At 38.2% G+C, this 15398-nt stretch overlaps 1 protein-coding gene across 6 annotated transcripts in view; it reads left to right on the top strand.

The window, feature by feature from the left end:
* SAR1 (SUPPRESSOR OF AUXIN RESISTANCE1) overlaps window positions 1-15398 on the top strand; it is a 48027-nt gene that overhangs the window by 25425 nt on the left and 7204 nt on the right. For 2 of the 6 annotated variants that reach the window (XM_088845896.1, XM_088845895.1), the window contains exons 14-21: window positions 5887-6164; window positions 6252-6439; window positions 6576-6646; window positions 6721-7064; window positions 13823-13891; window positions 13993-14299; window positions 14580-14711; window positions 15240-15348. In XM_088845896.1, coding sequence (XP_088702022.1) covers window positions 5887-6164; window positions 6252-6439; window positions 6576-6646; window positions 6721-7064; window positions 13823-13891; window positions 13993-14299; window positions 14580-14711; window positions 15240-15348 — 1498 coding nt within the window. Of the gene's footprint in view, window positions 1-5886; window positions 6165-6251; window positions 6440-6575; window positions 6647-6720; window positions 7065-13822; window positions 13892-13992; window positions 14309-14579; window positions 14712-15239; window positions 15349-15398 lie in introns of all 6 variants that reach the window. The other 4 variants (XM_006851832.4, XM_020671792.2, XR_016040080.1 and 1 more) reach the window with 3 other exon arrangements.

The raw sequence follows: 15398 nt of genomic DNA, 5'->3' as shown, positions 1-15398 counted from the left end.
CTGATAAATCAAAATCATACCTGATGCTTGAATAGGCTTGATCGACTGCTTTCTGGTTTGATTGAACTCAAATTTCTTCAAGCAAGAACTCAGTGTTTTTCAAACTTGAAAATTAAGTTTTAGAGAGAGAGAGAGAGAGAGAGAGAGAGAGAGAGATTAATGATTCAAAACATTAAAATTTTCAAGAGATTAGATGTTGGCAAAATCTGTATGTGAGAGAGCGAGAGATCTCTGTTGTATGTGTGTGCGCGTGCGCGTGCGTACTGTGTGTGTGTGTGTGTGTGTGTGTAAGAGAGAGAGAGAGAGAGAGAGAGAGAGAGAGAGAGAGAGAGAGAGAGAGAATCATATGAAAAAGGTGGGTTGGATATGGTTACATAATTAAATGCCCCAACTAAATCTATGTACATAGTTTTGCCCTTTTTGAGATTGCTAAGCTTCCCGATAAGGGTGAGGGAGAATAAGGGGGATTTGCAGGGTATACCCCTCCTCTCACCCCCATGAATGTGTGGTATGAATTTAGCTCTACTTCTATGGGATGGAGAGCTAATTTCCTATCTACAGTTTCAAAATCTGAGAAATGAACTTCTCAGTGGGTACAATGAAAAGGCCTTCCCCACAAAATTAATGTGGGAAAAATGTCTGTTTTATGGGAGAACATTTTCCTGAAAAACAAACGACTCCCTTAAGAATATCTGTGTGTGTGTGGAATTTATAGATGTGCATGTATTTGTTTGTCTGTATACAAGGAAACACATGTATATGATAATGCTTCTCATTACGTATAACTTATGTGCATTATGTCCAATATAGACAAACTCAACATTATTTAAATGTTCACTTGAACTTATCTGGGGCAAATGGGACATGATTTAGGCTTGCTTATTTCCTTCTTGGCGCACGTTACCTCCTCTTATTCCTATAAGAGAGTGGATTCTCCATGCTATTCATTTATGGATGTGCATGTATTTGTTTGTGTCTGTATACAAGGCAACACATGTATGTGATAATGCCTTTTCATTAAATATGATGTACATGTGTTATGTCCAATATAGACAAACTCAATATTCTTTAAATATTCACTTGAACTTATCGGGGATAAATATAACATGAATTAGGCTTGCTTATTTCTTTCTTGGAGCACGTCATCTCCTCTTATTCTTATAAGAGAGTGTGGATTCTCCATGCTATTCCTTATGCTTTTCTCTGGTATTCATCTGGTCACTTTTAGACATGGTTCTTTGTTCATGCTTCTTTAGGTTCTTGTGCTTAGTGAATATCCATTCTTGTGTTTGGTGATTATCCATTTTTTTTTTCATTCATATTTAAAAAGTCCATTTTTTTCATTATTATTTTGTTTTCATGGTTTAAGAGGTTTACTCCTGCATCTTCATAAGGGATTTGTTCACTATTCTTTCAGTATCTATGGCATGATAATTTCTTTAATGAAGAGAAACTTAATTTGGAGTTGTCAAAAAAGGAGAGAGAGAGAGAGATAGAGATGGAAAGAAAGGGGCGAGAACTAAAGAGAGAGTGACGAGAGAGTTCAATGGACCTCAGGCACCTTTTGTATCTCCTTTTTACATTAGTCAAATATGCAAAATGGCAATAATGCCCATGCAAACCGAAATAGGACATGTAGGCCCTAATAACTTAAATGAAAGAGAAAAATGAAGATAAAAAGACTTTATCACTTCCCCCTGGAGTTGTAGCACAGATTTCACCCATGCCTAGCTTGGAACAAATTTTTGGAACAGATTATGACTAAGCGCTTTAGTGAAGATGTTCACCAACTGATCCTTAGATTTCACATATGGAGTAGACACCTGCTTACTAGTAACCTTCTCCTAAATAAAGCAACAACGTACTTCAATATACTTAGTTCTCTCATAGGATACTCGATTACTAGCTATATAGGTTCAACTTCGTTATCACAATATATCTTCATAGGTTCTGCAATATTAAACCTTATCTCTTGCATCATTGTCTTTAGCCTCACCAATTCACATCTAGAATATGCGATTGCTCTATATTCAGCTTTGCATTGGATTTAACCACAATATTTTGTTTCACACTTGTCCATGTAACTAGATTTCAACTAGTAAATGTATAATATCCTGTGGTTAACCACCTGTCAGATGGAGAACCTACCGAATTAGCCTCTGAGTACTCTCAATTGTCAAATGTTTACTTGGCTCTTAAATTAGACGTCAACCTGGAACTCCCTTCATAATCCTACAAACAACATCCCAGTGAGGAATCCTAGGATAGTGCACTCACCGCAAAAGCAATAGCAATATCAGGCCTACTGATGGTCAGATAAATCAGCCTGCCTAACAATTGTCTTTACCTTCCGAGATCCTCAAACAACTTCCCCTTGGCAGCTAATAGTTTTGTATATGAATCCATAGGATTATCATTTAGTTTAGCACCTAACATGCAAATTCTGTTGACAAATCAGTTATCAACTTTTTTTGAGAGAAGCTAATGCCATACTTTGATCTGGCTACTTCACTTCCTAGAAAATACCTTATCTGGCCTGAATCCTATGTCCAAACATATTGTTTCATATTTCTCTGCAAAAAACTGATTCCTTCTTGATCATTGTCTATAATAAGAATATCATCCACATATACAACTAAGACAATTGTCCTGGAGTTTTGTTTCCATATAGACATTAAATGATCTGCGTGGCTTGGTTGAAATCCATATGCCACAACAATTTCATTAAATCTCTCAAATCATGCATGTGGGGACTGCTTCAAATCGTAAATGACTTTCTTCAGCTTACATACCTTGTCTGACTCCCCCTGGGCAACAAGACTTGGTTGTTGCTCCATATGCACCTCCTCTTGTAAAGCACCATGAAGGCATTTTTCATATCAAGCTGCTACATTGGCTAGTTCTTGTTTGCTGCTATAGATACAATTATTCAAACTGAATTAAGTTTATCAATAGGAGCAGATAGGAGCAAAAAGTTTCAGAGTGATCAATGCCAAAGGTTCTGGTGTATCCTTTGGCAACCAATCTAGCTTTTAATCTCTTGGAACAAAAAGTTTCAGAGTGATCAATGCCAAAGGTTTTGGTGTATCCTTTGACAACCAATCTAGCTTTTAATCTATTGGTGCCATTAGGCTAATATTTTACTGCATAAACCCAACAACACCCAATAGTCATTTTCCAGCTGGTAACTTGGTGAGCTCCCATGTATCATTCAAGTTGAGTGCATCTATTTCCTCTTCCATTGCTTCCTTCCACCTAATATGAGAAAGTGGTTCTCGATAAGACTTAGGGATAAAAATAGATGAATGACCTAAAGTAAATCTTTGAAAGGATGGAAACAAATTTGTAAAAGGTAAAATGTGATTTTGAGTACAAGACCTTATACCGTTACGGATGGTGATATGTGCATTATCATCACCAGATGTAAGATGTGAGTTAGAAGCAGGAATTGGATCTGTAGGTGAATATAATGATTGAGTGGCTGGTTCAATTGGTGGAGGGTGTCCATCATACACTTTTTTTTTTTTTTCCCGTGTAAACCTTTAGAGGTTGCTCCCTGAGGGACATCATTATTTGTAGAAGCAAAAGGTTTAGTTGGTCTAAGTAACTGAGATGAAGAAGTATCAACATGAATAGGATGAGGAACTACAGAAGATGAGGACTTTGAGACTTCTTTCGGAGCAGTAGAAATGAAATTTACATCAGGCGTATTACCATCTTCTGAAAAATAAGGAGTATTTGAAAAAAAAAAAAAAATAATCTCCACAAACAAATTTCTTTCGTAAACCAAGATAATAACAATGTTAACGTTTTTTAACCAAGATAATAACAATGTTAACCTTTTTGGAAGCGTGAATAGCCCAAAAAAACACACTTAATAGCTCGGGGATCTAACTTGTCACTACCTGTACCTAACTCATGAATGAAGCAAGTACACCCAAACACTCGTGGAGGAAAAAATGAAGTCTCAAGGAAGAGAATAGAGTGTGGTGTTTTTGTTGGTGTTTGTGGCCTTTAAAGGCCTAGAGAGCATGTAAACAAAATTATTTATAGTGATTTGTACACTTCAGTGGGAGTGCACTGTGGTTGACTGACCTAGGGCATGTGACACTACTATTGAGGGTTTATTAAGGATCACCCCTTGTTGAGTTTGAAGAAATGCCCATGATTGTTATGCCAGAAGAGCTGTATGGTCTTCTGTGTGCAGAGGAAGGACCTATGTGAGAGAGGACCAAGTCCTCGACAAAACTTCCCATGACATGTACATATGACAACCGCATTTTTTGGAAGCAACCCTACATAAAGGGATAAGTGTACATGTGCATAGAGAGAGCCCCTTGCACTATAGTAATGTGTGCATTTTGACTTGCTCTTAAGATGGGAACCTGTAATCGACATGCTAGGATTATGGTTGCACTGTTTATTGGCTAGCTTTGACAGGCCAATCATGAGCTCCTACACTTGATTATGGGTCATGAGTCTTGTTGGGTTGTTTTGAGAAGACGATAGAGCATCATGCATCCTGGCACAGGTGGAGTGCTCTGACATTCATTTGTTTTGACCTATTAGGTACCAACCACTTAGATGAAGTATTTTTTAATGTTTTAAATTTTTAAAGGACTCGGAAATATTGATTTCAACTAGAAATGGCTTTCAGAGATATTTGAATATTTTTAAATTTAAAAATTGATTTAAAATATGTAGAAGCCCCACAAGGGTATTTCTGTAATTTTTCATAACAGGGGTATTTTTGGAATTTCCTTTTTTATTAAATGAGTGGGACCCACGTATGGGCTATGGGCCTAGTTCCCACACATGGGGCCCACAAGGTGTGGGACGTGGGCCCCTCATGGGCCACATGCCCCACTAAGTGGGACTCCAAAGGGTGATTTTTGGAAATTAAATGTTTTAGTTGAAAATATCTTAGGAAATATGTTTTTACGAGAGATTTAAGGGGATCTATGATGAGACAAAATCTAGATATTTGGCATTGGATATAGGTCAAATATCAATGGATAACCTATTGTAATGAATAAAGCCTGATAAATCCCGATTGGGTGTCAACAAGTGTGTAGGTTTCACTAGTTGATTTGGAAAAAACTTGGGCACTTGTAGCCCGTGACTTGAAAATCCAAGAGAGGCTCGAGTTATCTATATATATCTAGTGTCCGTCATGTCTCTACATATCGGCAAGTGGTCATCCCCTTAAACTTTCCTAACCTTCCCACCTCAAACCCTTCCCTTAGACTCATCTCTCTTTACCTAACCTTTCTTCTACTCCTACCTTCTCTGAATGTGTATGACTGTATGTTTCATTTTTATAGGCTCACTTTAATCTCAATGTGGAGCTTGATTGCATATTCTGATAAGCTGCTCACAGCAGACTCATTGAAGACTGGGGCAAAACAGAATTTCTGGAAAGTTGGCCCCACATTTGATAAGTGTCATCTCCCACTTGAGGTGTGCACAAGATGTCATTGTTATAAACACAGAAAATACCGGCTTAGTGCCACACATAGTCACTGAAACTTCGAGTGACAAATGTGCAAACTGGGTCGACAGGTCATATTCTATCACTAATGGCATGATTATTTATAAAGAATCTTTGTAAGTGAAGTGGATGTTTCATATGCATATTTGGCATCCCCTAGCCTCTTCATCCTGTTTGTTCTTTCTAGTACTGTAGTTAACATACCTTGTTTCTTCTGTCTTGTTCCTCTTTCAAGCAATGGATGTGGCACATATTTAAATAAGGTGAAAGAAGCTTTATGGGTTATTTATTTTAACTTAGAAAATGATGATATTTTTTCTGTATTTTTTTCTACAGTTTTTTTTTTTTTTAGCAACTTTCATTATCTTGTATCTTACATTCTTTTTGTTGTGCAGATAACAAAAATGTGAAAAGATCATGGGACGGAAAGTTTGGTACACTTGATCTTACATTGGCTTCTATACTTTTACTTGAGTATCCTATAACTTCGGAAGAGCGTGTCGTCCTCCTTTCAGGCTCATTTCCTGAACCAAACTCCTTTCGTAATTTAGTGCGGAACTTCAGTGGCTGGATTGTCCTTGGCAAGAGCCGGGATAAGTCCCTAGCCTTTTACAACCATGCAATTCCGCTTGCAGGTGTCCTACTTCAGCACGGCCAGTATGCTGCAATTGAGGTTAGTTTGGTTGCATTTTAGTCTTGTTTCTCATTAACGAGAATTTGCCTTTTTTCCATGTAACTTTTTTATTTTATTTACACGCAGAAGCTGTTCATAACCATTGATAAGCATTTGCTTACTAAAAAAATATCACAAAGCATTCCAAGTTTCGATGATGAATGGTCTGCGAGCCTTCATCTTCTGGGTTTCTGCTTGCTTGTGCGTGCACAATGCGGACTGCATGGGGTCCACAAAGAAAGGAAAGTTTGCGAAGCTATTCGCTGTTTCTTTAGGTATTACTCATTTGTTGGACATTTGTCAACATATCTTTCTCCTTTTCTCACTGTTCATTGTGAACTCTAGTTGCACCTATGGGGCTGTCACATGTTGATTTATCCATGAATATTATGCAATTTGTTTTGCTAACAGGGCTGCATCTGGACAAGGAGTTTCTCAAGCTCTGCAAAATATACCATTTCAGACAAGCTTACCTTTTCCTGGTATGTTGGACTTTCAATGTAAAAGAGTTCCTCCATATGGGAAAGATTGTGGTATTAACATGCTTAACATACAGGTTCTGCCCCGGAGGCTGCATGGAAGCTTCATTATTATGAGTGGGTGATGCAGATCTTTGAGCAGTATCGTCTAAGCCATGGTGCTTGCCAATTTGCTCTTGCTGCACTTGAGCAGGTTGATGAAGTTGTGGGGTTAGAAGGCGAAACTCATATCACCTCTCCTCTTCCTGAATCTGCAAGTTCAATTAAAGGGCGGCTATGGGCTAATGTTTTCAAATTCACTTTGGATCTAAATCAATTTTTTGACGCATATTGTGCAATCATATCAAATCCTGACGAAGAGAGCAAATATGTCTGCTTGCGGCGTTTTATAATTGTTCTATGTGAGCACGGTGCAACTAAGGTCATCCTGTTACATCTTGAATAATTCGACAGCATATACTCATCCTGTTACATCTTCAATAATTCGACAGCATATACTTTCGTTTTCATTCTCTTTAAGATGTGTGAATGTTTTATAACATTTGTCAACATCATCTAATGGTAGGGGAAGCATGATAAATTTGTGCCTTTATACTGTATGTTTGACATTCACATTGAAATTTGTAACCCAAATTTCCTGCAATGGCAAGCTGATTCTCTTGTTGACTGTTGACCAACGATTCCGAGAAGTGTTTCCTTGCTTAAATTTTTATGCCTTTGTTCTGTTTTTTAGTTGGTTGATGTTGAAATTGTTTTTTATATGATGTTGATAATCTGCTTGCTGCAACTTTCTACATATCAAAGAACATGGGTAAGGGAGGTGCACTCCTCTGTTTGTAAGTTGTGTACAAGTTTTCTAAGTGTCAATGGTTCACTGGTTTGAAATGAAAATGCTGTGAAATCTTTGTTTCACTGTCATAACACAATTTCTACCCTCGATTGACCTATATTTATGCCTATCTGATCTAGTGAGAAAAATACTACTGTCTTTTCCAACATTTTGATAGTTCTATTTTGCTGACGGAAATTTTAGTTTGTGTGACTCTGAGTCTGAGTTTCTGAGTGGCAATAGGGGCTATGTTAACAGGCTTCTGAACATTGCATAGAGTGATTGATTCTATGCTATGGACATGTTGAATAAGATAGTAGTAACATGTATACGTCTTGTATCTAAAGAAAATATACGTATCTTGTGACTGGATGTCTTTTGATCCACAATGAGTCATTGTTTTGTACAATGTAATGGCATGATGGGATATTTTATCTAGATTTTATCAAGTTCATGTGGTATTAGTGACTTATACCCAGCGTATTTCATGATTTTGGAAATACGTTGGGCTTAAACTTGCAAAGTGTACTGCCTCTTTTGCATGTTTGAACTAGTGACTAATTTTCTTTCTCCTCCACCAAAAATTCCTTGTTTACGATTGGAGAGATGCCCCTTCACACACAACTCGGAGCAATTACCATAGCTTCAGCTTTATGAAGTTGCTGTTTCATTCTGCCATGCCTGTTAATTAGCAAAAGTCTTAAGAGTCGGACAAGGATTAGTGGAGAAGATGATTTTCTGAATATACATGTCAATGTACTGTTGATTGTAGGAGCTAGAATGCTGGTTCCATATATAATATTCTACCTAGTTTTCCTGGCATTGAAGGAAAAATTAATAAGCTCTTGCAATTGGAGTGTTGAGTATGGTTTTCCTCTATGTATCCTTTCCTGGGCAACCACCCATATTTATTGAGAAGGGAAGTTGAAGGTTATGCGTCCTATTTTATTAGATGCTACCTTTACTTCTCCAACTCCATGCTCAAAATAGATTCCTTTGAGCTGGCATGTGCTACTTTGCCACATTGGTAATCAGCATGTCATCTGCTGGGTTCACAAAAGAATCCCGTTTTATACAGATCGAAGGTTACTTGGTTCAAACAATAAAGAAAGAAAAGGTTGCTGAAGCAGATTCCTTTCCAAAGGCACAAAATTTTACCAAGATTTCATTTGAAGCATTGGAATCAAGACCTCTCCTAGATAGTTCAGTATTTTTTCCCAAATTTGGATGTTTCGGACTCCAAATCATGGTCAAAATTACAAATTCAGTTATGAATTTCAATATTAATGAGGTTTAGGTATCATTTAATTTGGAAACTTAGAATCCTTTTTAATTGTTTATAAGATGTTGTTCTCTAACACATTTGCAAGATGGATCCAAACCTTGATAAATACTGATCTAGACGTATGGCGAAATCAATTCAAGTTGGGTAATAAGTTAGGATTTGTGATAGGATGCTATGCTTTCTTTAGAGGAGAAATAAGTTAGGATTTGTGATAAGATGCTATCTTTAGGTTGGACATTGATCAGTTCTTTTTGTAGAGATAGTGATTCTACAACTCTAGCCTAGGCTAGGAGAGTCTGCCCAAAGTTAGAGCCCTTGTTCTTCAAAAGTATAGCTTATGGATTGGAGGTTCTTCTCATGTAAGGTTGGGCCCCTTCTTCTTTTCCATCTTGTGTGGATTTTGAAACTCGGAGGGATACACATAATCAAAAATTTCTTTTTATCTTCCACATCCCCATCTAATTTCCCCATGACTAAATCTTCACCATGTTCCCCTTGGCCATAAGGGCAAACTGTACGTAGGAAATCTTTGTAAGACCCAAAACTTTACTTTCTTAATTCTTATTGGAACCAAAAAGGAAAAAACCCTTTAGAACTCCTAAGTCTAAACCTAATTAGAACTCCTAAATGTACCTCAGCCTTTTTTGCTAATCCCAGTTGCGTATTGCAGTTGTCTTGGAGCCAAGCCTTCTTGGTCCCGAATCAATTTTGGGATTAGAGCAAGTTGCTCTTTAGGAGTTTGCTTTGAGTTCAGCTTTGTGAACCCAAATGGGTCGAACCTGTGCCTCATTTTTCCAAATCCCTAAGTGAAGAGACATAACTAATGCCAAGATGAAGTCTCAATATAATCAGCATGTGACAATTAATAACCTGTCTCAACAAAAATGGAAGAAAGGGCGAGATTTGGTTGCAAAGAGTGCACATTCTTGGTTCTTCTCCTCTCAAAAGTTTGAGTGACTCTATTTAGCTCTATGGAGTTGCTTAACTCCCAGGGTGACCAATATAATCCCTCTGAAGCTTGGACATGTTCAAGTAGGTGGCAATAAGGTGCTCTACACTCAGAGCAATCGCTTCACAACATAGATAGCTCTTCAAATTGGCCCCATACCTGCCCACATTCAAGCAAAAAGCTACCATCATGTCTGAGGGATATGACGGTAAAGGATGAGGCATTGTATGTGACAACACTGAAAAAAGTGCAACAATCCCATAAAGTGCAAAGAACTGAATTTGGTTGCCTTTCATTGTCCAATCATGGCTTTAAACCTGTGGGTGATGTATCCACAGGCAAGGATTAATCCCTTGGGAGATGGAAGAATTATTGAACCTATGGCAGGTGAAGTCTATGTAGTCCAACCCTTACTCTCTTTTTAAGAAGATGAGCCTGAGGAGTGCTCAAACAAAAAAAAAAAAAAAAGTCTTTTGTACACAAGTCAAGTGTGAGCAAAAGATATGCAGCCTCAAGCATTTTTGACACTATCTCCCAAGCATTTGTTAATAATTGAATTTGAAGATTGAGAGGCACCCACAACCATGTAAGGTTGTCTGGAGAATGCAGCCCCATTCTAGTTACTACCAGATGTCCTGTAGCATTTTGGATGAGAGGTACATACTCAGTTCAGGTTTGGTCTGATATCCTTTCCATGACCATCAGCCAGCCAAGTTTGAAAGTTTCTTTTTCAATAAAGGGGTGGAGGTCTAGAGGTTAGATTTGAAATTAGGTGAATTAGTTTTCTATTGTAATTGGGAAATTGATGGTATGAGAGGGCCGATCGCCCATCCATCCCTTGCCCAACCATAATGAGTCAAAGGAGGATAGTTACACCCTTATCCATAGGAATCCCAGTCCCACCACTCTTCTAGTAAAATCCCACCACTCTTCTAAATATATTATATGCAATTAAGTCTTCTATGGAATTCTAAAACTAGTTAGATTCTCGTAACTTTTAACTAGAAAAAGATCTTCACCTAATATCTAATTCCGAACTACCTAAGTATTGAGTTTTCAAACGAGATGTTAACTACCTAACCACTTGGATTCGCTTTAGGATTGTAAACCTGAAATAGAAGATTCACATGGGCTTCACGTCATATCATTGTTTGTTCAATTGGAAAAGATTCTTTCCATATATGTAACGTCTAGTTCCCAAAATTTTGAAGGTCTCCAAAAATTACTAGTTGTCGAATTTTTGAAGGATTTAGAAGCAATGTTCCAATAAATGCCGGGCGGCACGAACCTGGGGGGTGCCAAGGCGCCCGCCCAGAACCTGGGCGGCCTAGAACCTAGGTTGAAGAAGAAGAGCAGGTGGCAGGGGAATATGAGTATACATCATAAAATATTAAAAATCCCGTGATCCAAAAAGTTCCAAATCCTTGTATATTCGTAATAGATAGACTACTAGCACAAATAAAAATTAAATAGAATAGTAATCAGCATATTAGTAATACAGGCACAATCCATGAACCATACTCCATGCTCCACAGTTCGTATCATTCCATAATCCATATTTCTATACAATGATACAACCATTACACATAAGAGTAAATAGTAGAAACATGGAGGAATAATTCTGGTCCAACACAATACCAAATTTTAGACAAGCTTCATAGGGTCTTTCTGTCCAGGTGCAGGTGGTCTACATCTTCACAGACATGTCAGAACTTACCCGACATGTCGGAACTTACCCGACAAGGAATTTTGCTACCTTAGGACCGCTATAGTTACGGCCACCGTTCACCGAGGCTTCGGTCGCCGGCTCCCTTGTCATCCGGTCACCAACTTTCTTGACCTTCCGGGACTGGGCAGGCGTCAACCCCCATACATGGTCGTACGACTTTGCGGAGACCTGTGTTTTTGGTAAACAATCTCCTGGTCCTGGTCACTGCGACCCCCTTTGTAAGGAGGCACCCCTTCTCCCGAAGTTACGGGGCTATTTTGCCGAGTTCCTTAGAGAGAGTTGTCTTGTGCCCCTAGGAACACTTTCCATTTTTTATTATGATCAAAGGAGAATATTCTTCTTTTTACCAAACAGATGCTATACAGTCTAAGACTCAAACACCAAGAGTCAAGTGTCTTCAGTCACCATTAGAAAAAGTAGGGTAAGCCTCATCATATGCATCAGATATACATGAGTAGATAGTAGAAACTAGAAAAAGGCAGCGCTCAGAGCTGGGTTTTGGGCGTCTGCCTTGGCCTCAGGTGCCCAGACGGCTGCCAAGGGATTCCCCATCCAGGACACCTGCCTAGTCTTGGGCAATGAGCCCAAGGCCCCTGGCCTGCCTAGGCAATAGACGGTTCGCTTTTTGAAACCATGTTTAGAAATTCAGATAGATAGTTAAGGAAAATAGAGATTGCTTGAGTCCCAAGCTATGTCAAATGGAGTGGGATTCAAATTCCCATGGCCTATAGCCAAGTCAATTCATGTCGAGTAATAAAGTTAGGGATTTCAATTGTGTTGTGAGGCCAACTTTAGAGGAGAGATTCCTGAACTTTTTCTGTAGGGAGTGTGGTTCTACAACTTAGCCTAGCTTAGGGAGTCTCCATAAAAGTTAGAGCCCCTTTTCTCTCTTGATCAAGGTATTCCCTTAAACCTTAGCTTGTGGAATGGCTGTTTTCCCCATGTAAGCTCTGGCCCCTGCTTGTTTCACATCCTGCGTGATCATCTAAGATTATACAAAACCAAATTTGTTTTGAAACCCTGAACACACCTCTCTAAACCCTAGGTAAACCAGCTCAATAGCTACCTTATCCATATATCTACTTGCCGTAGCCTTCAACAGAAGTTTAAACCCTACACTTGCCCTAATTCAACCCTAGAATCCATCTCATGACCCTTCTAACTTGCTGGACCTGCTAAATTTTAGCAAGATATATAACCTCTTTGGAAATCCTAAAACTGCACTAAACCTTGCCTAAAGCCAAAATCCTTTCCCATAACCCTAACCCTAGTTCTACTCCAACTAGACCTTTTATTAATCAATTGCAACCCAATTAGGAAACCTTCGTAAGGCCCAAAACATTGCTGTCCTAATCCATATAGTAACCAAAACCTTTTGGAACTCCTAAATCTCAATGTAATTGGAACTCCTCAACCTTTTTTCTAAGCCCACCTTGTGTGTTGCCCTTGTTTAGGAGCCATGACCTCATGGTCCTGCACAAGTTACTTCAGATTTCAAACAGAGTCTGATAATACACATTGGATATATTAAAAGAAATCTCCTCTACTAGATATTGAGATACAATTCTGAGATGAAAGAATGGCTTTTCTGCAAGCCTGCAATGAGAACTTGGACCTCGAATACCCGATAAGAATCCAGAAAAGAAAAAAAAAACAAATCTGGAAAATGACTTATGTCGAGGTAACACTTCAATCTATGTCTAGGTAACACTTCAATCTTGTCTTGTATTCTTGGAATCTGTGCAACTCAACAAAATGGTTGATGGTAAGCATTTTAAGTGCAGTCTCCTATGCGCCAAAGACATATTTTCTGGTGCATTTGAGTTGCATATGCCATGCGATAAAATGCATCTGGGTCTTATGGTGAAGATTTCACTTGTGCCCTTCTTGCTTTCTGTGATTTCCACATGGCATGCGAGGTTATTTTTGGGGAGCTGACATAACAGTAAAATCATCATTGAAACACGTTATTGTCATAGTTCTCGTACCATCAGTCAATCCCTATGACACATTTCATATGTTGTTTGGACTAGAACCAAAGTACCAAATATCCATTCATGGAAATATGTACATCAAGATACATAGAGAGGTATCATGAATAGATTTACATCTCAAGAATACTTGTAGCTCGCAAAGACATGAATGTCATTAATATAATGGCGCTATTGATCAGGTGTAACAAGATAGTGCATAATTAAGTGTCTTCGCTGGCCCGGATTGTTATGTGATATTCAATATCTACTTTTCAGCATATACTAAGCCCTCGCAGTTTGAATGCTGGGATGTATATGAATGTGAATTTCTGAACTTGATGTAAATGCGATTGCTTTTGTTTATCTATCTATCTAATTTTTGTCGTTAATGCTTAGCTTTCTGGGATTTTGCAGGTACTTTGTGATGGTGAACTTCCATTTGTTGGTCTAATAGAAAAGGTCGAACAGGAATTAGTTTGGAAGGTTTGGGCTTCTTACTATACGCAGAAGAACTACTTTGTTCTTGTTCACATGACATTAAACCTTTCTGATTTTGACTAAGACTGATGTACTGATTCCTGCAGGCTGAGCGCTCAGATATAAGAGTCAAACCAAATCCATACAAGCTGCTTTATGGTATTCAAATGTATCAGCACAACTGGCGAAAAGCTTCTGCTTACATGTATAGATATTGTGTGCGTTTGGCTAAAGAAGTAACATCAATGGAATACTCACAGCTTTCCTTAGCATTACAAGAGAGACTCCATGCATTAACTGCTGCAATTAACGCTCTGCATCTTGTTCGTCCTGCTTATGCCTGGATTGAATCACTTCAGGAAAGCTACTCTTTTCCTGATCAACAGTCTCCTTCAAAAAGGCTTAAATCTTTAAGTGAGGACGGTATGACTTTTTTGTCTGGCTTGAAAAGCATTTCATTGTTATATGTCCTGTATCTGATTCAGAATTCAAACTACCCTAGTCTAGAAATTCACTAAAAGTGGAACTCACCAATTAGAACCAATTAAAAGTTAATAGCTAAAGATCGAATTGATTTTGTTTAAACATGTCATGATAACATAGTTGTTTCACTAACAAACTGTGATTTCCAATTTTTATTTTTTGTATTTTTCTCAATCTGAAATATAATGCACTGTCTTTTTTATCGTTGCAGTTGTGAATAGTAACGATGAACAAGCACCAAAGCAGCAACATCATGTAGATATTGAGAAGCTTGAAAAGGAATATGTACTAACTTCAGCAGAACTTCTACTTACACAAGCAAACCTCAAACTTACATCTCGAGGTGAGGTGAAATCTTGAAATCATTCCACCCATATGTAATGCGCAGATGACCTTTGTGCTGAAGTTGCACTCATGTTTTTTCATCATCATCATCATCCAGGTCTTATCCCAATTATTTGGGGTTGGCTATATGAATCTTATTCCTCCATTCTTCTCTATCAAGGGCCATGTCCAACGCCCTAGCTAACCCTTGCTTATTTTTCACTGCATCCAGGTGATACAGGGTGTAGCCTAAGGGGAACACCCTTGCATGAGCATATAACACAGGCTAACATTCATGTTTTTTATGGGAAATTTATCTCAATACGCTTGAGAGTTGAACATTCTACCTGTATTCTTTATTTAATTTTAAAATTACCCATCAAAATTCACATGACCATGAGTTGGAATAGTTGCAAATAGGTAAAATGTTGAATAGTCTATCTGTTATAGGTATTCCGATAAATTTCCCTTATTTTATTCTATTTTAATTTTTTTGGACTTTTGCACATACATAAATCTTGAGGTGCTGTTTTTCTTTACATCACAGGGAGCTTCACCTTTCTAGCTGATACAGTGGATCAGTTAGTGGAGGCTAATTTATATGATACGGCATTTACAGTTATTCTCAAGTTCTGGAAGGGCTCAGACCTGAAGAGGTAATACTTTGATAGCCTGTGTTATGAATGGTCCTTAGGTTATACATTTT

This window comes from Amborella trichopoda, chromosome 9 (assembly GCF_054954075.1).
Source record: "Amborella trichopoda isolate Santa Cruz 75 chromosome 9, AtrichopodaSantaCruz75HAP2 v2.0, whole genome shotgun sequence".
Classification (NCBI taxonomy): domain Eukaryota; kingdom Viridiplantae; phylum Streptophyta; class Magnoliopsida; order Amborellales; family Amborellaceae; genus Amborella; species Amborella trichopoda.
This window is presented reverse-complemented; position numbering and strand designations above follow the sequence as displayed.